The 24,044-nt window shown below is 42.7% G+C and overlaps 1 protein-coding gene across 4 annotated transcripts in view; it reads right to left on the reverse strand.

Moving 5' to 3' along the window:
• The window catches only part of ATG4A (autophagy related 4A cysteine peptidase), a 91,523-nt gene that overhangs the window by 19,639 nt on the left and 47,840 nt on the right, over window positions 1-24,044 (reverse strand). For 3 of the 4 annotated variants that reach the window (XM_090263902.1, XM_090263900.1, XM_090263899.1), the window contains exons 2-6: window positions 14,676-14,786; window positions 5,302-5,373; window positions 2,752-2,850; window positions 354-458; window positions 100-172 (exon numbers count right to left, since the gene is read on the reverse strand). In XM_090263902.1, coding sequence (XP_090120028.1) covers window positions 100-172; window positions 354-458; window positions 2,752-2,850; window positions 5,302-5,373; window positions 14,676-14,786 — 460 coding nt within the window. Of the gene's footprint in view, window positions 1-99; window positions 173-353; window positions 459-2,751; window positions 2,851-5,301; window positions 5,374-14,675; window positions 14,787-15,867; window positions 15,971-24,044 lie in introns of those variants that run through there. The other variant, XM_090263901.1, reaches the window with a different exon arrangement.

The following is a 24,044-nucleotide window of genomic DNA, read 5'->3' on the forward strand; positions in this document are numbered from 1 at the left end:
AGATGGCAAGAATAGTTAGGTTAATGGAACATTGAGTTGGCAGAGGAGGGAGGCATAAGAGACAGTATAATAAAGCAAAAGCCAGACTCTTTTACTTACTTTAACACCTGTGCAACTGTATTTGGTCCAAACCATTCACCAATTGACTTCCCTTCTCCTACACCCATTTGTGCTGTTTTTAAGTGGGAAAAAAAAACAAACATGTTAGCAAAACGTCTTCTAGCATGCCACAAAATCCTAAATTCTTTGTATAAATACCTAAACAAATGGACAAGTTAATGGCGCCACATAGAAGTCAGTGGATGAAAGGAGAAGGTACAGGTATTATCTTCAAACTACTGATGTGACCTTACCCATTTGATGGATAGAGTAGCAACAGTCTTTTCTATCTAAGAAGCACTGTAGGATCCGATGGTATTCTTTGGGTTGTTGTTCTTTTTGTTTCTCCCAGTTCCAGTCTTTCAGGGAAAAAAAAAGGTGAGTTCAGTCTTTTTAATAATTGCCTATTACTTCTCTGAACTCTTATTATAGCTACAAGCTATATCTGAAAGCCAGGAATGACCAACTTAGAACATTCCTAAGTAACTTTAATTTTGATGACAAAGACATCTGGAAACTGATTAGTTTCAAAGACTTGATGGATGTAAAGTAAAAGCAAAACAAGAATTTGACCAAGTAATGGACTTAGCCTCAGGGCTTGAGCTGGGTAACTATTATACGAAAACAGTCTCACAAAGGCCTTTCTGGTCAGCTACTCAGTGATCAGGCGGTCACACAAAACCAGCAATATATCCATATATCACCCTGACACCAGTGTCTCATCTCCATACAAATAGCAACAGCTTTTTCCTTATATTTTGGCGGCATTGCCAACAGAGTCTCATGGGGGAAGTGCTATTCTGATATACAACGGTTCACAGGGGAATATACACAATCACAGCTGCCATTTTTACACAACCTTTAAAAAGTCCACAATGAGCTTTGGAAAAACAAATATGTTTGCTATCATTGTTCAAGGCTTTCTTATGACCAAAACCAAAATAATCACATCTATAAGAATCTAATCCATGCCTTAGGCACAATCCCCCAAATCCAACAAAGGCTCCTTATTGCTACTGAGGACAACGGCAAAAACTCGCCATGATCACCACTGTGGATAGGATGCACTGCTCCCATTCTCTCAGCTCTAGGAGCTCTGTCTAATGGGACAGAATTCTGAGTCTCAGTTTGCTTCCAAGCCATAAATTTCTCTCCTGAGGTATAGAGAGGTTTTGAATTCACAACTGAAATATATTTAAAGCCAAAGGCATTATCTCCAGAGTGTTCCATTCTCTTTGCTTCTAGTATTTATGAAACCAAAAGGTTTGAACTTCATATATAGCATCAACTTCAGAGGGCAAACTGTATCCAACTGGTTTTCATCAGCTACCAAATTGTCCAAGTCTGGGGAAATCCAGATTACCTGACTGCTAAGTACCACTAAATAGTTTCTGATGATGGTGTAAGTGAATACCTCACCTCAGTAATCAAATAGGTGACACTCCAAAATACTTCTTTACAAAATTACATATTCTAATTCATCTTTCCTACAAGACCTATTCCCAAATTCTTCCTGCTACTTGCTTTTACTTTAAAACAATTGAGACTGCTGACTGGGGTTCTTTTTTCCAGTTTGCTTTTCACAAAATTCACTTGCAGAAGAATCATCCTGAAGTGTTTTAAAAATGAGAAAAAGTTAAATAGTAAGAATGAATCTGCTCTAATTAGTATGTGTACCATAGAGAAATCTCTGGACAAGGAGTCAGAAGATCTGCATTGTATTTCCAAACCTATGCTTTCTTGCTGTTTGACCTTCGGCAAGTCACCTTACTTCCAGAGTCTCAGTTTCTTCGTCTGTTAAACAGAAAGCAGGCACAGGATATCCTAAACCCTAAAAAGAGGTCCTTAAATCTCCCCAGATTTCCCCCCAGTTGTCTATGGTAATGGCAGCAGGGTGTGTGTGGTTGAACAGTGGGGAAAAGGAATAATGTTTCCATCCCTCTAAATCTCAATGAGTTCAGCAGCCCAGTCTCATTCAATGTGTCCTTTCACTCGCCACCTCAAATTGAACTGGACTTTCACCCATTTGCCTAAACTGGTATCCAGTCAGGGTCGGCCTACAGGTGCCCACAGGTAAGCACATAGGGCTTAAGAAAGCAAGACTTAAGCGTTCCAAAAATTATTAGTGAAGCATTCTTAGTGAACTCCCCTTTTGAGGAAGCAAATTTAAGGATCCCCTAATTATGAAATGAATATCTTTAGTGAACCAAAACCAAAATAGCACTAGCTCCCTCATTAGGTACTTCCTTTATGTCATTTACATACTTTGCCAGGCACATATTTTAAATGAGGTCAAGAAACAGACTTACCACCACACCCTTCCTCCTGCTCCCATTGTTATCTGACCCGTTTAAGGACTCAGTCAAACAACAGTGAAGATGGAAACTAAATGACACACCTGCCTCAATGTTCAATTCTGTCTCAGGAAAACAACTTTCTGGCTTAGTGAATCACAAGGAAATGTCACCTGCTTCCTTCTCATTGGAGACTCTGTCAACTTGTCAGCCATACCACTTCAGCTTACAGGGAGCACTTTAGGAACTGCAGCTCTGTTAGTGAGTGTTCCTCAAGTTCATCACCAATGCAAAACCACCAGCAGTAAGTGCTACTGAAGAGGTCTCTGAGGCAGTATAGAGAACAAATTTAACTCACCCCTGCCCAAGTGTCTGCAGATAAGGGCTTGAGCCAGCATCATCTGTCCACAGCGTAGCATACATCCCCAGCCAGCATCTGATGAAGGGCCTGTTCCCCCTGTTGGCAATATAAGTGGCAATGAACAGGAGTTCCTGAAGTTGCCCTTTCCCCAAACAATCAGTATATCTGGGGATCATACAAGACAGACAGACACACATACTCTGAAAGGAGGGGCAAGAGATATAGCCAGCTTTTAAACAAGGTTTGTTACAGGGTGGAACTTGCAAAGTTAATGCTGAGTTAACAAAAATGGCTTTTAAGGCCAAAGATAAAACACACAAATGAATAAAATCTGCCCCTTATGTTTTCTACTTGGAGACTTCTAGGTATGCATGTGATTTTGATAGATGACTGCCATGCATGACTACTGACACTTAGTCCATGCCATATCACCATCTGGTTGACCACACCTGGCTTTGCACAGCTCACATCTCAGGGAAACCAGTCTTTTTTTAAAATTTAATTTATTGGGGTGACATTGGTTTACAAAAGTATACAACTCAACAAAAAAAGCATCATCTGCACACTGTATCGTGTGCCCATTACCACAAGCAAAGTCTCTTTCACGCCCATTTTCTCCCTCTTTGCCCACCTCTACCTACTCCCACTTCCTTTCCCTCTGGGTATCAACACATTGTTGTCTGTTCTATGTGTTATATGTACGTGTGTGTGTATGTATTTTTTTTTTGCTTAATTCTTTCACCTTCTTTCATCCAGCCTTCAATCTCCATCGCCCTGACAGCTGTCAGTCTATTCCATGTATCCACGCCTCTGTTCCTATTTTGTTTGTCAGTTTATTTTGTTCATTAGATTCAGGGAAACCAGTCTTACCTTAGTTAACAAATAAATGCTACGAAAGGCAATCATCAAAATGGTCAAAGAAATCTGGAAGGCTGTTATAAATGTACATTATAAAGATTTAAACAGCAAGAAGAACAATGTAAAATAGAGGAAGGAGTCTTAAATTAGGCATCAGAAGACCAGTCTTTAGTTATGTAATGTAAATCTCATCTATAGACTGGGGATAATAGCATATACCCTGCCTTTTGTCAGTGGGTATTGTAAGAATTAAACAAGAGAGTATCTGTGGAAGTGCTCTACAACCCACTCAGGTTAATGTAAACATTTGGTGTTATGAAAAGGTCACAATTAAGAATACTGTTAATAAATTAGAAATGCACTATACCTTTGAAAGGCACAAAACTAGTTAATAAAGTAAGACAATGAGTTTTCTTTTAAGAACACTTGATATATCGAAAATCCCACATATGTGGCCAGGGTGAGCTCAGTATCCTTTTTCATGGCACCAATGAAATCAGATAACTTGGATGGCAGAGGAGACATTCTGCTTTCATTGCTTTTCTTTTCCAATATGGAAGTGAAAAAGTATTCTATAAGCATGATCACACAAGAGTAACTTTAATGGGTGCCATCAACCTTATAAGACAAGTGGGCCAAAGTGGCTGCCCCTTTCTTTTTGTTGTGGGGACTGAAGGAGATTTTCTATAGCAACAAGAAGAGGGTTGAATCAATTTGTGAGCTGGAAGGGGAGCTCTTCAGCTTTTGCTTATGTTGGGATTATCAGCAAGATTAGTATGGAAAAGATGCAATGAAGTGCATAAGGAAGAGAGCACCTATTGCCCAAACATTGTCAGAGTTGAATTGTACATATTTTTAAGTCTTACGAAAACCTCTTCACCCAGAGAAAGTTAACAGTTTAGAATCACTGGGTACTAAAAATTGTCCTTTTGTTTGTTTTAATGCCCCCCCCCTCAAAAAAAAAGTCCGTATGGACTCCGTTACCAGAAAGGTTGATCTGACACCATTACTAGGCCCAGTGCTGTACCAAAATTAGTCAGACAGGTTTCCTGTTAGGAGAATAGCTTCCACCATTTAGGTTTGGTAATCTTTTTCTATAGAGCCATGATACTAGGAATAGTATCACCCTACTTGCAAACATTTTATAAATTTTCTCTAGAGGGAGCCTGTTCATGTAGCTTATTGAACTGTTCTTTTTTCTAGACAGCAGCTGATACTCTAACAGCCTAGAATTAGGTCCAAGGAAATCTATCATACTGTCTCTCAGTGGCAAAGCATTTTCATTTCATAGGAAAAAGCAATCAAAAGAATTACTTTCTTTCCTTCAGGTACAATTGTCTCTAACAATTAAGTAGCTGCACAAAACAGTAGATTATAATTTAATAAATATTACCCAAATTAAAAGTGACTTTTTCCTTACTCAGCAGTAAAATAAGTAATATCATCCAGAGCCTGAACACTTTGGAGGTGGACTCAAAACTATACTGGCATTATACATTCATTCTATGGAGACATACATGATGAGGTACCTTGACAATGAAACTGTTGCATAAAGTGTAAGACTTAAATACTCCCCTAAATCAAATTCTTAACCACAGTGAGCTGTTAATTTGGAGGTTTTTGTGAAGTCATTGGTAACTTCAGGCAAGCTATCTACAAGGAATAAAGCATAACAAATGATATACCTACCAATTGGTGAAAATTTCCTTCTGTATGTAAACCATAGACGAGCACGTATATCAGACAACAGCTTAGATTTTTCTGTAATTAAACGTGAAATTCAAATTAAATCACTGTATCTTATCTAAAGATATCTACCTTTGATTTCTGAGCCAGCAGCAAACTCATTTTCAAATAACCAGTTAATTCCATTGTTATAAGACTAGTGAAATTCATAGGAAACCCAATCTCATTTTAAACTAATAACTTCAGCATTTCCTACTACCTATGTTTTGACTAAAGCCACTGACTAGTACAATGGTGCTGGGTGGTTCCTGTCTCTTTTTCACTGAGCTCCATGGCCCTGGTGTGTACTAACACTGGGGTCATAGCTAGAAGACAAGAAAATAGGAAAAGCAAGCATCCTAGGTAACCCACTAACAAGGCAATCAGCCCCTTCCTGAATGATGACAGTTGATTGTATCTGTCATTAGTACTCATTGTCTGTTATCTAAAACTGCATGTGGGAGTGTGTGGGCGGGCTGCGTGCACACATGTGTACATGTTAAATTAAAAAGGAAATGTCCATGTTAAGTAAATTAAGTATGCAAGAAGTGTATCAATACCACCTAGTGCAACTGGCATTTGTAACCTAAATGGATATATAACATCACAAATGTTTTTATATATATTTTTGAAAGCATGCTTTCTTGTATTTTATGACAAATTTATTTTGATGGCCACAAATATGACTTCCATGTTCCCGTAAGTACTTAGATATGGTTCTATCTTTCTTAGTCTTCTCTCTTCCCCTTTTCATCAACCTATCCATCTTTATATTCTGTAAAGAACTTATAGCCATTGCATTTTTAAAAAATGGAAATTCAGTTTTAGCTTATAGTTTCTATTTTTCTCTCCTGCTTTTCCTTTGAACTAACTAGAAAATTGAATTGTCTGGATTTTCCCTCCCTTTCATGCCCACAGTGTCTAGCATATTTTGGGAATGTAAGAAACAAGGACATAGTGACTCCCAAACCAGTAGAAAGTCATTAGTAACAAAGGGCAAATGTAATTAAAGGGTCTCTGAGAAGGAAGTTGACAGCATTAGCATATTTACAAATCAAAATAGGGGCATTTAGATGATCCTTAGATTGTAACTCTGGAGTAACCAGTAATGGAGAAACAAGGAAGAAGGAGAGGGGTGGGGGAAGCTAATCACTTTCAGGTGGGGAAGCTAATCTTTCACGTTAGGGTGGGGCACTTTACTATAAAACCAGCTTTCTTTGTCTACTTTGTGCGCACATTGTCCTGGCTGAGGGTGCGCCTGACTCTGCATACTCGTGAATAAACGCCTCGCTTTGCTGATCAAGTCCTGTGTCCCGGTTTTTATAGTGAACGTTTCTTACAATTTTGGGGCTCATCCGGGATCCTCCACCTGTGTGTGGGAAGGAGCTCTGAGCTGAGGCAGGAAGACACGTCCTACCCGCTTTTGGTTGGCTCGCTTGACCCAGGGCCCACTCGCCTCACAGTGTCCGGAAATGACCCAAGACTTCTTGTTGGGACAGCAGTGGATCGACGCAGGGGGGAAACAAAAGCAAACACCGCGGCAACCAGGCAACCTTGTGCACAGGCCAAGGTAAGAAAATTGGACTTAAGTACTGCCTTGGTGGTTGGGCATCCTCGGGAAGCTGATTGTGTGTGTGGCTGGTACGAGTGTGGAGTGCCCCTCCGCTGGGTCCCTTCTCCCATAAGGGAAACGGCCGGAGATGGACGAAGCATCTCGGGCTGTGTGCAAAGTCTCTGTAAGAGGGTTGAGCACACAGGACTGTATACAAGAAACTTCCAGGAAGGGAGGTTGAGTATACAGGGCGTGGGTAGAAATTCTCTGGTAGAGGGGGACTGAGCTCATGGGGTCTGTGTTCAATAAATCTCTGGTAGAGGAGGTTGAGAACACAACCAGATTCAGTCACAGGAATCAACTGAGGATGGGAAATAGAAATTCTAGGCCTATGGGTGGGGCCAAGGAAGGCCCCACAGACATTCCACCCAACAGTCCATTAGAGAGAATGTTAGAGCACTGGGGAGAGGATCCCCGGACCAAAAGTAAGGAAAAACAGACAATGGTAAATTATTGTTGTTTCCTTTGGCCAAAGGAACCCATTTAGGGGAAATCTGTCTTCTGGCCCCAATTTGGGTCTAATGAATGTTGGGTTTGTCAGGCCCTGGTCTTATATGTGAGTAATCAGGCATCAGCTTTTAAGGAAGAGAGGGAATATGCTCTCTGCTTATCACCACCTACCAGCATATCCACAGGTCTCTTCCCTGTAAAAGAGAAAGAAGATAAAGCCTGGGACCCTCTGTCCTGTCTCCCACTGCCTTATAGCCCCGGCCAGCTGGTGGCCAACTGGGCGGAGGCACCGTGGACAGACAGTACAGACGGAAGAGGCCAGGAACACCTAGCAGATACCCCACAGTATCCGCCCCCATGACACCTACAGCACCGGTGTGAACTTATTCTAGATTAAGAAAGACCTAAAGAACTTCCCCATTCCCTCAGAGTAGCCGATGTTTCCCCTTAGGGAGGTCTCCATGGGTCCAGGACATACTGGATAAGTCAAATGGTCCTTCAACAAGCACTGAAGTTAGAAACTTCAAGCACAATATGAAGAGCTTGGTAGCAGATTGGCAGAAAAATTACATCAGTTCCCTGGACCCAGCATATACATGTGGACAGAATTAATGTCTATACTAGACATCTTCAGTGGGGAAGAGAAGGGAGTGATCAGACGGGCTGCTATGAGGATATGGGAAAGGGAACATCCTCCCGGTCAGGGAATTGTCCCAGCCTAACAAAAGTTTCCCAGTACAGACCCTGAATGGGATAACAGGCCGGAGGATAGGGCTCAGATGAGAGACCTTAGGAGCCTCGTCACCAGGGGAATCAAGGAGTCCGTTCCCCAAGCACAGAATATCTCCAAGGCATTCAAGATACAGCTCCATCATCATTCCTTCAGAAGTTCCGGGACCAGATGAGAAAGTATTCTGGTCTAAATCCAGAGAATGTTGTAGGACAGGGACTCTCAAAAGTCACCGTTGTAACAGAAACTGGCCAAATATTTGTAAGAAATTGCAGAAGATAGATGAATGGGCCAAATAGAGCAATTGAAAAACTCCTCAGGAAAGCTCAGAAAGTGTATGTTAGAAGAGAGGAGGAGAAGCAGGAACTTCAAAAAGCTGAAGGATATCTCTGCAAATCTAGGAACTTTTAGCTGCCAGATACTGAGTTTGAGTACAATCCTTCACCGTGTGGAAAAGAACAAGGATTGGAGGCATTTTATGGTATGGTTGAAACTAAAGAAGTAAAAGGTATTTAGAAAGTTTGTGAATATTACAGAAGGTCTGTGGAAAAGTTGTAATAATAAAAAGAAAAGCTATGGAAGTTTTAAACCTGGGAAAAGGAAACCTCAGCTGCTTGTGTTCTGATTTTATAAAAGTGTACCTTTGTCTGTTATGCTGTGGAAATCTCTGTATCTGTTTTTGACCAATGAGACCTAGGAAAGGTTGTCTGTAAACCAGTTGGCAAAAATTCCTTTTGCCACCCAGGATCCAGGAAGGGTCATTCAGGGCTGCTGAGTGCTCCAGCCTGGGCAAGTGAACATGTCTCTGCCAAGGGAATATCTCTCTAGGAGGCCAGTGGACATACTGGAGAGAGAGGGCCTATGCTCTGTTTATGCTCTGAAAGGAGAAATTAAGGTTTCCCAGGGAAATTTAAAACTTCACATGAAAGTAAGGGAACCAGGGAAAGTGTAAGGCATGTAAATGAAAAGGTTTCTTAGAAGTTTATAAAGGTTTTGAGAAGAAATTGTATGGTTTTAGTAATGGAAGGTATAATGCATGGAAATGCAGTTTTGAAGGACAAGGATTTTCCTTCATGCCTTTATATTTTTCTCCCTACCGGAACCCTCCAGTATTTGGCATTCTAAAGAAGTAAGAAGTGACATAAGGTACCTTTGCATAAAAATAGTAAGACCAGTTGCTAATAGTGGTTTTGTCAGCCAAGGCTTTGACTGGAATGTCATGCCTAAAGGAGGCATGCCTAGGCTAATGAAAGCCCATGAGGGAAAGGCCTAGCACCTTGGTTGGTTGTGCAGTTCATGGCAATCTTTCTAGGGAAGGAACGAAGGTTGCTTCCCTGATAAATGGTTAGGAGGAAACTTAAGGCACAATGGAAAACTTGAAGGGCTTACACAAAGCATGGGTTTTACAGGCAAGGCTAAATGGCAGGTGTGTGGCTCAGCTTTTGTGCCCAGAGGGCAGACTGAAGGTCAACCTGAAGGTTCTTTGTGTGAGTTCCAGCAAAGCAGACTTAAAAGATTTATGTGATCAATTGCTGCTCTTGTTGTGTTTATGCAAATGAACAGGCTAAATTAAAACTGGACTTAATGCAGTCCCTTTAATAACATGGAGGGTAATCTTAAGGAGAAAAATCGTGATTTGAGGAAAATCACAATGCTCAGTGGTAGACTATAAACTAGTCCAGCTAACTGTGTCTATAAAGTTTATTTTAATTAAAAGTTTATTTTCATTTGACAGTTAAACCAGGTCTGTGACATTATCAAAGATGCTTAATTTACAGGCAAGAAGAATGTCAAATGCCTTGCAACTGGATGTCTTCTAATAAGACAGTCTTGCAAATTTAGAGACTGGTTTGGGAATTGTGTTGTGTGAATTAACATGTGTGTTCTTTCTGTTTTCATAGGGCATAAGCCTATGATCTCATTGCCTGAGTGACTGTCTGTACATACAAGCCTCACATAAGAAGCCCATCTGCATTGCCACCTCCTGAGACTCAACAGTTTGGCTTAACTAAGTGGTTGGGTTGGTGAAGTATGGGTTGGTCAGTGGGCTTCACTTTAAAACCGGTCTCTCTTTTGCCTAAAATAACTTTAAGCAAAGGAGCTCCTCCCCCAAAATGCCAGCCTCTCCAGTGCAACCCTCTTCTTCTAACACTTAACCAGCCACAGGCCTTAAGTCAGAAACTCTATGTGGCAACCAGGAACTCTATGTGGCTACCAGAGTTTAGGGCTTAGAAGCTAATGTATCTGGCATAGATCTAGTAGGGTGGCTAGGTTTTCACTCAGTGACAACTCCTCCTTCCCTAGAAAATCTAACTTCTCCCAGCTAGACCTCAGAAACACCCCAGAAAAGACCCCAAAATGATCCAGCCAAGGTAAAAGTTTTTGAGGTATTAGATCTCAGACAAACCTTAGAGATAGAGACTGGGTACGGAGACGCAAATGCTTGGGTAGAATGGGTCAAATTTACCGTTAAATCCCTGAATAAAAGCAACTGTTATGCTTGTACCACAGGGAGACCCCAGGCACAGGTCATACCATTTCCACTAGGCTGGGACTCTGACCCCTCGGGAATGGCCTTGTTACAGAACCCCTGGGCTGTTCCAGTTGAAAACAAACCCACGGGCTCTTTAGTTAGGGGCCCGATTGCCCGCCGCCAAAATTATAACTCTCAATACCAGAGTTTGGTGAAAAGAAAAAGAATTGTTTATTTAACAGTTATATAGATTTAGTTATTTGCGGATTTCTGTTATTAAGTCTTATGCTCTTTAAAACACCCACAAACACATATCCTTGCCTCCCCCCTACCAAACCGAGCCAGTTTTTAGGAAGGTCAGAAACACAGTTTCCCTACTTTCCAAACACAGTTCAGCTTTACCAGCAGCTGCCAATCATTCAATCCTGATTGGGGAGGTCCTTTCTGTGCTGTGGCGGCCTCCAGCTCGCAATGCAGGACCGCCTGGATTCTCAGCCTCCTTGTAAACTGCCTTCTTCCTGCAAACCGCGTGGATCTCTTCTCCTTCTCAAAACTGCATGGCAAGAGCCTCTTAAAGCAGCCTGGAGACCCCTTCTCCAAGCCACATGAAGAAGGCCCCTTCACCAAGCCATGTGGAGGGAGCACGCGAGAGAGCGAGAGCGAGTGCACGAGCGTGCCAGAGAGAGAGTCAGAGCGCCAGAGCCAGAGCCAGAGAGCGAGAGTCCCAGAGAGAGTCTCAGCTAAAATGTCTGCAGCTGCTTATATATCCCTGACTGCGTCATCTGACGCAGTGGGCGTTGCAAACAGTTCTGACCATTCACAGACCCTTACTTAGGCTCTGTGTGCTTTCCATACCGTCCCCTGGTTCAAGACTCCTCCCATCTGCCTGAGGCTTTGGATGCATTAAATCCATTTGCATAAGAAAGACACTAGCCACCAGCCTCAGGCATGTGGAGGCATTCCAAAAGCTGCTTCCTTCTCCCCATCCCCCAGCTGCAAGCTCTGGGGATTTTTGGACTCCCTTGTTTCTGTAACAGCCTGTGTGCTCGCTCTCTATCAGGATGAGAATGCATGGGGAAATGAGACTTGCAGAAGCTTGTCTCTCCTCTTTCCCTCTCTAAGGAGTAATGGGACTCAATCCCTCCCTTCATACTCAAAGGGGCCCATGAATTACTCTTCTTGCTTCTCTAGGTGGGAAGCAAACTCCAGTACCCCTGTGGGGGAACTCCTAACATGCACTCATACCAGAAATGTGAGCCACCTTCACAGTGGGGCCGGCAACTATATTCCCCTCTGAATCCCCAGAGCAGATGTCTGGTGGTATTGTGGGCAGAGGAGTCTCTGGAAAATTCTACCTGAGAGGTGGAGTGGAACCTGTGCCCTGCTTCAATCGGCTATCCCATTTACCCTAGCATTTCCAAAACCGGTCCAGACTGTCCCTGCTAGGAAAAAGAGGTCAATGGGCCTGGTGGATCCTTCAATCCTCATATCTATATTGATGCCATTGGGGTCCCCAGAGGAGTTCCAAATGAGTTTAAAGCTAGAAATCAGATAGCAGCAGGGTTTGAGTCTGTGCTCTTCTAGTGGTCGACCATTAACAAAAATGTTGATGGGACAAACTATATTTATTATAACCAGCAGAGGTTTATCAATTATAGTAGGAATACTATAGAAGGAATTGCTCAACAATTAAATGCCACCAGTCAAGTGGCTTTGGAGAACAGGATGGCACTGGATATGATGTTGGCCGAAAAGGGAGGTGTATGTGTAATGCTCAGGGGACAGTGTTGCACCTTTATCCCTAATAATACAGCCCCTGATGGATCTATTACTAAGGCTCTGCAGGGACTAACTACCTTAGCAAATGAACTAGCGGAAAACTCAGGTATTGACAATCCCATAACAGGATGGTTAGAAAATTGGTTTGGCAACTGGAAAGAAATGATCTTATCAGCTCTCATATCCCTTATTGTGGTAGCAGGCGTCCTCGCAGCTTTAGGATGTTGTACTATTCCATGCGTCAGAGGTTTAGTTCAGAGACTAATTGAGACTGCACTAACTAAACAGATGCTAGCAACTTTCATGATCTCCTCCTCCTAGAGGCCAAAGGGAATCCTAACTATGAGGAAGAAAGTCGAGAAATCCTCCTTAGATTTGAAGGGATAAATAGAATGGTTTGAGTAGTCAATTTTCCAAAAGAGAAGGGGGGAATTGTAAGAAACAAGGACATAGTGACTCCCAAACCAGTAGAAAGTCATTAGTAACAAAGGGCAAATGTAATTAAAGGGTCTCTGAGAAGGAAGTTGACAGCATTAGCATATTTACAAATCAAAATAGGGGCATTTAGATGATCCTTAGATTGTAACTCTGGAGTAACCAGTAATGGAGAAACAAGGAAGAAGGAGAGGGGTGGGGGAAGCTAATCACTTTCAGGTGGGGAAGCTAATCTCTTTCACGTTAGGGTGGGGCACTTTACTATAAAACCAGCTTTCTTTGTCTACTTTGTGCGCACATTGTCCTGGCTGAGGGTGTGCCTGACTCTGCATACTCGTGAATAAACCCCTCGCTCGCTTTGCTGCTCAAGTCCTGTGTCCCGGTTTTTGTGAGAGTTTCTCACAGGAAGCAGATGTATAAAGGTTAAGAGTAAGATTCCTAGAGTCAAACTCCACCTGCGTTTGAACACTGACTCTGCTACTTACCAATTGTGTAGCCTTGTCACTGAGATTCACTTTCCTCATCTATAAAATGGGGAGAATAATAGCACCTACTTCACAGAGCTGTGAGCATTCAACAGATAATACATGGAAAATGTTTAGATGCTACAGTATGCAGTAAGCCTGCAATAAATGATAGCTACTATTATTTATGCCTTCTCTCAAAATGCTCAGACCAGTCACTCCTTCCTCTGATATTGTCTATACCTCCCAGCTTGCCTCTATGCTAGGAAGGCTGGGGAAGTTGTATGGACATCTTAACAATTTCACTTCAAAAGGCATTTACTAACTTAACATTTGAATATGGCCTTGTCTGACAACCTAGGAATTTCTGTTGTCATGGAATGCAGAACTAGAAGAAATTATCTCCAGACCCCTCATTGTATGTGCTACTGAATGGGAGTTAAGCTCCAAAAAGAGCAAGTGACTTATCTAAGGCAGGAGAAGAGTCTGAATAGAAAGATTCTCCTAATTGCTAGCCTTGAGTATTCTCCACTGTTCAGGATTTGCTTACCAAAATGATGAAGCCAGACTCAGGGGGAGCTACAAAATGCCTAACTTCCTCTACTGCCTTTTGATCAGCTTGTTCCTGCCCTCCCCTCAATCCTGTCCTTCCCTCCATCCTGGGGCCTCTCAGACACAAAATCAGAGCTGCCTCTCTCCAAGCTCAGGCTTTATCTGAGTGCAGGGTCTTTAGCAGTTTTAGGTTAAAAGGTCTTTCCCAACCTATGAGACTGTTAAGGTAAGAAAGAAAAATTCAAGCCTCCTTTCCACCTATCTAGCTGTAGTAGCTGTAAATTCTATACAAAATCAGGAACAATTAAGACAGAACTACAGTCAGCAAAATATCTGAAACTATAAGTCTTCTCAATGTCTGATATTGTTTCAGACAGCCAGGGGCTGTTCAGAAGTCCACTGGGTGACAGAAAAGGACATGTGAGGAGTAAAAAGTCTGTAGCCCAGCCATCAAAGACTATATACTGGTTAGTGATACCAGGAGTGGGTCCACACTTTTTTGGAACCTGAGGCTTATAGAATTCAGAGGTTCTCCTTTAAGGAAAAGAAAACAAATACATGATTTTTCACACTGTACAGACACTTAATGACCATGTGAACATGCTGCAAGGGCCTCTTAGGGTCTTGGAAGGGGCCTGTGCAAGTGAAGGCCCTAAGTCTTAAACTCCTTTGGCTGCAAGGTAAATCTGCCTAGGAGTACAATTAACAGTTTTCAAGGTAATGTTCTGCCAACCCAAGGAGGAAAAAAGTATAGGACCTTAACCTCAAGCACCCACATCATTTGGGTTCTTACAGACAAATGCTACCAAGCTTTACCTGTTTTGTTTTGTTTTTAAACCTTACCTGTTTTAAGGAGATGTTGTTTTCCTAAGATCCATACCAACTCATCTGTGTCTGGAAATTCTTCTAGGTAGTCAGTGAAAATAGTAATCTGGTTTTCATACTTGGATAAAACTGGAAGAATAGGAAAGAAACTTAGGCAAAATTTAACAGACGGGGCTTGCTTCTGTGGTTTACTGGTTATTACCTTTGTCTTAAAGGTGAAAGGTCATGGGCTTCAATTTAATGGAAGCAAATTCTTTTGAGGAACAAAGACACTCACAAGGCTGCAAAATCCTTCAGAAGAGCAATTTTCTCTTGACCACCTCTTCTGACCTTCCCTTTATAATGGTCCTCTTTGGCACCATGTCTTAATAAATTTTGGCCACAGTTATCTCAAAACCTTTTCTTTCATGAGGCCTTCTCTATAAATAGTTATCTAGCTTCTCGGAGGGTGAGTGTATCAAGGTAATACAATAATATTTGAATACCTAATTCCTGCCCCCATCACAGGGAATATTGTGAGGGTTCTAGTGGCCAGGGGCTTAGAAGGGTCTATGACAGCCTGAAAGATTATACAACTGTGAAAATGTAGTATTTTAGCTGGAAAACTAAATGTTTTGATGGTACTTTTATTTGTCATTTTATTCACATATGACTTCTGCAAAGAAGGATCTTGCAGCTGATGATAAATACAGGGTGGGACAAAAGTAAGTTTACAGTTGTGAGTATGTGGAACACAGAGTTTGTTCTTGTATTATTATTTATTAATTATTATATTATTTTCCATACAAACAACTGTAAACCTACTTCTGCCCCATCCTGTATAACTTGTTCTTGGAATTCACAAATGACTATGGTAGTCTCTCAAAACAAACTAACTAAATATATATATATATATATATATCTCATAAGATCACAAGCCACACTCTCAGAATTTATGACCATGTAATGTAGGAGTTAAAATTCACTTTTGTACCACTGTAGGGAAAGTGTCTGCTAAAGAGCCAAGACTGACTTAGGAAGGGGTTTTATCTCAAAAGTTCTTTCAAATTTTTCTGAAGGAAATAATATTGTAGGCAGTAAATAAGTTTCCAAGGCAGCCCATAAAAACCTATTTTAACCTATAACCAGAATAATCAAATTGATAGTATATTTCATAGTTTATGGTGTTATTTCTACAAGTTTAATACCAAGACACCCAACACATACATACCTTCTCCTCTCAGCTCTTGGAGTCTTCCCATCCCCTATGGGGAGGGGAGCTCAGGGGGAGTAGGGGCTCTTCTGTGCAGCTACAAGTCCCTAGAAGCCCCATGTGAATGGTTTCCTATAAAAATGGCATTGTGTGATATGTTGAACTCACTTGAAAGGACAGATTGTTTTCTTTTGGCTTTGTTTCCTAAAGCAGGAGCATGCTGTTTTCATAGAAACAAATGTTCCTAAATATAATGAGTCATATCTGGTCATGAAAACAGGTTCATCTGCTCAGAACACTTAGGTGGGGTTGAAGTTATACTTTACATAATTTGTACAAGTTGCAGTTATAATTTGTTTGAAGTTATAACTTTAGAAACACAGCTACCCAGGGATACTGCCTTTCTTAAAACATATTACAGAAGTCCAGTCTTTCAGGGATTTAATTAGCCTTTCTCCTCAAGACGTTTTAATCATTAAGGTTATAGTTTTGGCAGTATTTCAAAGATAATGAAGTTGGAAATTAGCCAGTCACTTTGTTCCCCAGTGAAAATGAAAACTCAACACTAAAATATGTCAGGGAGCCAGTGAGTGCTATCTCAGCCTTTCTGTCACTGGCCTCAGCCCCTGGTCCATGTCCAGGAAATACCAGTCTAAAAATGATTACCCAGGTCATGCCACCCCCAGGAGGTGGTGAACTCAGGTCATGTAAAATCACACCGTGTACCTTCCCAACCTACTTTCTACTTCTCACAGACAGGAGGATTCAGGTTAAAATGAATAGCCAGTGTATCCTAGAAAGAAAGAAAGAAAGAAAAAACACCAGAAAATAAGTAGATTGAGAGGAGTATGGAAGAGTCAGCCTCTCTGGCATTTCTGATTGGGGTGAGGACGGGTGGCATTGGATGAATGTACAGAATTTATACATATCGGCCTTGGATCTTTTTTTAGTCCTTGTTGAAAAGTAAAAGCATCTCTATCGCCATCCCTGTCTCAATGAGTCACTGCCCAGCTATCTTGTCAAATTAGTACCACCTCTTAAAGCCTGTGAAAATTGTGCTGCTTCCTTTGGGGTGACTGACGGAAATGGTAGCCAAAGAATTTCATCTTGCTTTTTAGCCCCTCCCAGAAGGTCACTACAGTTGTTATTCTTCTTGATTCTTCTCTTAGACAACAGATTCCCAGAATGCAGTGTGTCAGACCAGAGCCAACCCAAATGGAAGCTACATGGCGAAATAAATGAAAGCCATAACAGAAGATGAGACTAACAGAAACAAAGAGCAGTAACACAAGGGAGGTCTAGTGGAGAAAGAGAAATAGGTCTTCCACAAGGAGATCTCAGGGAGATGAAGAAGCAAACTGGGACATGGTTGAGGTTTGGAAGTTAAATCGCATTTCCAACAGAATCACTTCTGACTACAGTAGGGCCCCCTTATCTGTGGTTTTGCTTTCTGCTGCATGATCATCTGTGGTTGGAAAATATTAAATGAAAAATTTCAGAAATAAGCATTCATGAGTTTTAAATTGATACCATTCTGAGTAGCACGATGAACTCTTGCTCCATCCTTCTCCATCTGATAACAGGGGGATTTGGTGAGATCACTGGGGAGAAGGGAGGGATCCTGAGGTGGGGTACATAGCCTGTGTTCCCGGAGTAAGGAAGGGGTCAGGAAATGCCGGAGGTGGCAGGACTGGAACCTCAGCATGGTGCCTGGTAGATTCCTATATACCCAGGTAATGGGTAAACAAACCAGTGTGCCAGCATCAGCATCATATTGCCCCAACTGAGCAGCACAGCGCGTGACACAGCAGGAGAAAGCCCCTGCATGGAGCATGCTCTAGGCTAGTGAAATGTTTGGACAGAGGGGAAAAGCCGTCCTCCTCGCTTCCAGAGTGCATGGAATTTGAAGACCAGAGATTTAAATGGAGGGCAGGCAGAGTCCCTGTCAGAGGAGTCAGAGCACTGCAATGTCGGTGGGCACTGAAAGCTGTGTGGCCAGGCAACAGGCTCTGGGACTCCCGATGCAGGAAGCAGCAGTGGCATGGGTAACTGGCATTGCGCAGTCCTACTCACCCGGGCACATGGACACATTAGTGAGCCAATGGCCAGAGGGATAGGGCACTGGTGCTGTGCCAGTGGGCAGCAAGCAGAAAAAAAGGGGAGCACATAGAAAATAGGACACCATTGCACACAGACTCCAGAAAGATGCCTGAAGCTGGACAGTGACTGGGAACTAGCTAAGCTGCCTGGATGATTGTGCTGTAGCCACCTGCATTTCCCAAATGGATAGTACTTAAAATGGGAGAAGGAATTCCAGGTGCAGCCTTGAACTAATCTGGCAAAGGGTGGTGGGTTTTTCCTTTGGATGTTTTAGAGGGAATGGGTTCTGAGCAGAAATCTGCCATTCTTCCAAAACTGTGCAGCTTTTGAACGAACCACTCCCTTTTCACCAAACCTCAGCCTTTGGAGTTTGCCAATGGGTGATGGGCAGTAGGACCTCATTATGTTCAGTAACAGTAATAGTAATGACAACTCTAGTGCAATCCTAGCTGCCTGTGGCAGGTTGACCCACCACCAAGAGTGGTATGGTGGGGTTTCTCAAACTTTGGAAACTTCTGCCTGCTCCAGGTGGAAGCTGCTTAAACATGCCTGGTAGGTGGAAAGGAAATGGGTCTAGATAAGGGATAGACACTAAGAAAGGATGAGAATCACCTAAGTTTTGGGGCCATGAACCAGGATCCAGGTAAGGACTAGCCAAGTTTTGGGAGGCCATGTTTGGGGCCTCTGTTTGCAAGATCAGTTGGCAGAAGACTTGCTTGAGAGCACTCATTTGGAACAATGGAGTTGTGCCTTCAAGTTTTGCTTATATGTCCCCAATTTGCCTTCATTCTTTTGGTCATAGCTTTTGGCCTGCGTGTCTAGGCCAAAGGGGCTATTCAGTGTTGGCTCCTGAAAGGAGCTCACTGGGTAGAATTTTAGTGGACTGAAGCATGTACAGCCATTATCTAATGTCTAAGGAGGAACTGGTTCTTTATTGTAATACTATGTGGCCTACGTATGTTTTAGATTGGAGGGGAAAATGACCTCTAAATAGTTCCTAATTTACTGTACCATCACGCAATTGGAACTATATTGCCAATGGTAAGACAAATGGGATGAAATTCATTATGTCAAGGTGTTTATGTTGTTATATAATAGGGTTTCACCCGAGACAGAGAATTGTTTGATGGTGCAGAGGAGGGAAGTGGCCTCAAAATTCCTCCTGATAGAACACAGGAAGAAAATAAAAATGAGGAAATAAGTCTCATCAATGCCCTGAATCCAGGGAATACAGGATTAGTAGTAGGAAGACCTCCCCCATCACCACTACCACTGCTATATACCTCTGAAATAGGGCCCACAGAGCCAATGGCCCTACCCCTGTATGATGAAGGAAGGCTCTCCCCCTGCACCCAATTTGGCCAGGGAGCATCTCTATCTGGAGCAGACAGTTCCCTTTGAGGCAATACCCTATAGGTGGAGTGACTCAGGAGGGCTACTATTGGGCCCATAATCCGTTTTCCACTTCAGACAATGAATTGGAAGAATTCTAACCCCTCATATAGGGAGGATCCTCAGAGAATGACAGACCTTTTCACCTCCATTTTTACCACTCATCATCCAAACTGGGCAGATATACAGGCAGGCTCTCCTTAACATCCTGCTGACAGTGGTTGAAAGGAGGCTGATTATAAATAAGGCTAATGAAGAGACTCAATGCCTCCACCAAGAGAATCCCAATGGGACTCCCAGCCCTGCTGGGGCCATTTCATTGACAGAGTCCAATTGGGACCCAAATAGTGGGTACCTAGCCCTCCTAGAACATTGCTTAAGAAAGGGGTGCCTACGCAAAAGAGCCTGAATATGATACTGGCCATTCAACAAAGATCAAATGAAGACCCTCCTTCATTTTTAGAAAGGATCTATGAGACTATAGAAAGCACACTGATGCTGACCCAGAGGTGCCAGAGAATGTCCAGATGGTGAACATGACTTTTACTGGGCAAAGTGCCCTGAATATCAGAAGGAAACTCCAACATTCAGACAGGTAATTGGGAATAAATCCCTCCCAGTTGGTGGACATAGCCTTTAAAGTTTACAATGCCTGGGAAGCAAGAAAGTTAAAACAGGCCACAGTGTCTTTAGAAACAAGGTGGGGAAACCAGAAGGAGAGATGGAAGCTGAAAGGAAGGAGGGAAGACCTAACAGGGGTCAATCAATGTACCTATTGTAAAGAGGAAGGCCATTGTAAAAGGGAATACTTGAAACTCAAAAGGGAAAATAAAGAGGATAGAAACCCTCATTGAGAAACGCTAGAAAGGAAAGGGGAATCTGATAATGAATGGAGAGAACCAAGGGCTCCCCTAGACATCACCTGACCTATTACTATTTTCCCGCAGGAGCCTATTACAATATTTGGTGGAAAACAAGCTAATTTATTTCTTTGTAGGTATGGGAGTTATGTACTCAGTGCTAAATACAAAATTAACCAAAAAGGATCGAGTGCAGTAACGGTTACTGGAGTGACTGAACAAGTTAAAAAACAGGTGTTCCTTCAACCTCTAGAATGCCAGCTTGGGGATCAAAAGCTTATGCATAGTTTTCTCTACATGCTAGACTGCCCCATTCCATTGCTGGGCTGAGATTTTCTTTGTAAATTGCATGCACAAGTAACTTCTTCTCCTGAGAAGTGGCTATTATGTGTAGAAGTCTGGCTTGAACATACTATTCAGCTCCAGGTGCTCCCAACTTGCCCAGAAGGTCCTGGAGGTAAACACTTCCCACCTGAGATCCATGAGCAGCTCAATCAAACTGTCTGAGCTGATGGAACCCCAGGTGGAGCAGTTGACCCTATGATGCTGAACCAGGCCATTGTGTTAGACAACTCAACTATTGCTTTACAGACAACCACAACTTTGAACCCAGCCACCCTGCTCCAAGACTCAGAGGGAGTCTCAGCTCTCCAGCATGATTGTTTGGACTAGCCACTGATAGCACCTGACTGGGAGTTATATACAGATGGGAGCAGCTTCATGGAAAATGGCCAAAGATGAGCTGGGTTTAGACTTCACGCAGCATTCAAGGTGACAATGAACCATCGTTTACTTCAGAGATCTTTCAAAAGATTAGACAGGCACTACACATTCTATGGAAACTATAGGCATCTTGGAGAACTCAATGGGAAAGATTGAGAAAATGAATCACACAATAAAGAAGACCCTGGCAAAAATATGCCAGGAAATGCATTTGAAATGGGACCAGGCTCTCCGTATTGCCTTATTCCAAATTAGGTTAGCACCCAGAAGTGGGCTTAAATTAAGCCCTTTTGAAATAGTTTATGGGAGACCCTTCCCAGTCTCTGTTTTAGGGATGCCCCCTTTGGGTTTGGAGCACAAGTCAAAAATTAAGCAATATGTACAACATTTAGGCCAAACACTGTCTCTGCTGTTTGGAGCTTCATGCCATGTGCTGGTTGGCGTACTGGCTGAGGTGAAAGAATGTCTGCCTTTTGACTTTTGTGATCTAGTAGAGGTCATTTGGGATACTGGTTGTCATACCAGTTGCATGAGAAAATATGCTAAGGCTAGCTCTAGTCACCCCCCCACCTTTTTTAGAAATTCTGCCTTTGCTTTAGATTTTGCTTTTGTTTCTGTTTTGAAAGGAAATCGAGGTTTCTAAGTTTGTTAACACTTCACATTAAGTTGGAAAGAAATTGTATGGTGTTATTAATAGAAGGCATGGAGACACAATTTTGGTAGATATTGGAAGGACAAGGATTTTCCTTTTTGCTTTGCATTTTTTCCCTTACCTGATTCCTCATGAATTTGGCATTCTTAATGAGTGAGTGATGGAATAAAGTTTCTTTGCATAAAACCAATAAGATCAGTTTCCAATTGTGGTTTTAATAACTAAGACTTTGACTGAAATGTCATGCCTAAAGGAGGCATGCCTGGATTCAAGTTGTTACCAGAAAGCCTTGAGGAACTGAGATTGACTTTTGAAGCTAATGAAATCCCACTGGAGAAGTAGCTGGTACCTTATTTGGTTGTGTGGTACATGGCAGTCTTTCCAGGTAAGGAAACAGGTTGCTTTTCTGGAAGATGGCAAGGATGGAACTCTCAGACACTTTGGGAACCTCAAGGACTTAAGGAATATAGGTACAGCAGGCAAAGCTTTATGGCAGGTGTGTGGCTTGGCTTCTGTGCCCTGAAAGGCTGACTAAAGCTCAATCTAAAGGTTTCTTGTGTGAGTTCCAGCAAAGCAGATTTAAAGGGCCTATGTAGGGAAGATGGCGGAGGAGTGAGGGGAGGCTGCACTCACAGGCTCCCGAGACCCATCTGTAGTTTGGACTAATTGCAGACAGAATGTCTCAGTGAGCAGTTGGACACTGGCAGGAGTCGAGCCTTGGCACTGCTGGATTAGAGAAAACCATCTGGGAACAACCTGTTTAGTGAGGAGGTGGAAGAAAAAGGGACGAAACGGGATTCCTGACTGGGGTGGCTGCCCGAGCTGTGGCTGAAAGGACACAAAGGCTTTTTGGCGACCACAGGCTTCCCCAGAGGGAAGTCAGGAGGAAAGCGGATCTCTGCTGCCTGGCAGAGACGGGACTCGACCAGGTGGCATTGACGCTGGAAGACAGGAGACAGCGTGCTGCTGTGCAAGTGAAAACGTAATTTTTCCTTTGTATTTTTCTCTTGTGAACTACGGAGAGGAGGGGAAAGTTTGGGGGTGATAGGACATTCTTGAGGAGCGCAGGCACAGAAATACATTCGCCCACTCCCCAACCCTCCCCTTGGATCGTGGGCACGCATAGGGAAGTGCCCTCATTCACTGGCCCAGGTGCAAAGGGCTGAGAGTCCAGGTGCCCCTCGGACACACCACAACAAATATAAGATCAATGCCCCTGTGGGGGCAGGGAGGGCCCACTGGATACGAAGAAGATGGTGCACAGTAGCCCCTGGCCAGCTCCAGTGGGCGCCAGGCCCTAATGCCACACCAGAGCACAAAGCATTTGCTCAGACTCTGCTCATGCCCACCCAGGCAGGTGCGGGAACAGTGGGAGACTGCAGCTCCAGAACAGCAGGCAGCAGCGACTCACAGACACTCACTTCTACTGAGCACAAGTGTTCGGGGCCCCACCCTAAGAGGCTAGAGACCAACTCCACAAGCGCTGCACAGCAGGCCTGAGGCAAGCTCTTGGGCCGCCTTACCGGATCACAGGCCTGCCTGCAAGGACACCTTGGCTAGCTCCAACAGGCACCGAAGGAACGCACTGTGCGGGGGCCCACTGCTGCAAGGAACAGGAACCTCTGACCCACCTCATTAGACCAGCTGTGGATACAGAAAAACAAGACAACACACAAAGGCTGAACTGACATCTCCACAAAAGAATTCAAGATAAAATGGATAGAGTGACTCTCAGTCAACTAGCCAGAAGGAAGATCCTAACAAAAAGCATCTGAAATATAACCAGACAGCATAAACAAACGACATAAAAGGTACCCCAAGAACATCAGGCTCAGGAGATCAAAGAGACTGCACCACTGAAACCCCCAGATCTCCTATAAAGAATCTCATACCACAAAGGTGGGAAGGCAAAGCAGACAAATCCAAATAACAAAAACAAACAAGAAGAATCCAACATGGTAAGATGCAGAAACAACCTCTCAATGAAAAGAAAAGAGGAATCCCCAGAAAGAGAGGTAGATGGAATAGACATAGCCCAAATGTCAGACATGGAATTCAAAACAATGGTGGTGAAGAAGCTCAATATACTCGAAAACCTTAAAAACACCTATGACAACCTCCAAGGAAGTTACCAACAGCTCCAAGAAAATTACAGGGAACTTGCAGACAACTACACCAGCATAAAAAAAAAAAAACAAAAACAAAAAAACATAGAAACTATCAACAAGAACCAGGAAGAAATTAGGAGTGCAATCTCTGAACTCAAAAACACAGTAGAATCAGTCAAAAGCAGACTAAACAAAGCAGAGGATCATATTAGTGAGTTAGAAGATAATGTAGGAAAAAATTCTCAGATGATAGAGCAAAATGAAAAAAGATTTAAAAAGTATGAAGAAAAGGTAAGGGAGTTACAGGATAACATAAGGAAGAACAATATAAGAGTAATCAGAATTAAAGAGGGATCAGAA

This window comes from Furipterus horrens, unplaced genomic scaffold (assembly GCF_987537825.1).
Source record: "Furipterus horrens unplaced genomic scaffold, mFurHor1.1.pri manual_scaffold_17, whole genome shotgun sequence".
NCBI lineage: Eukaryota > Metazoa > Chordata > Mammalia > Chiroptera > Furipteridae > Furipterus > Furipterus horrens.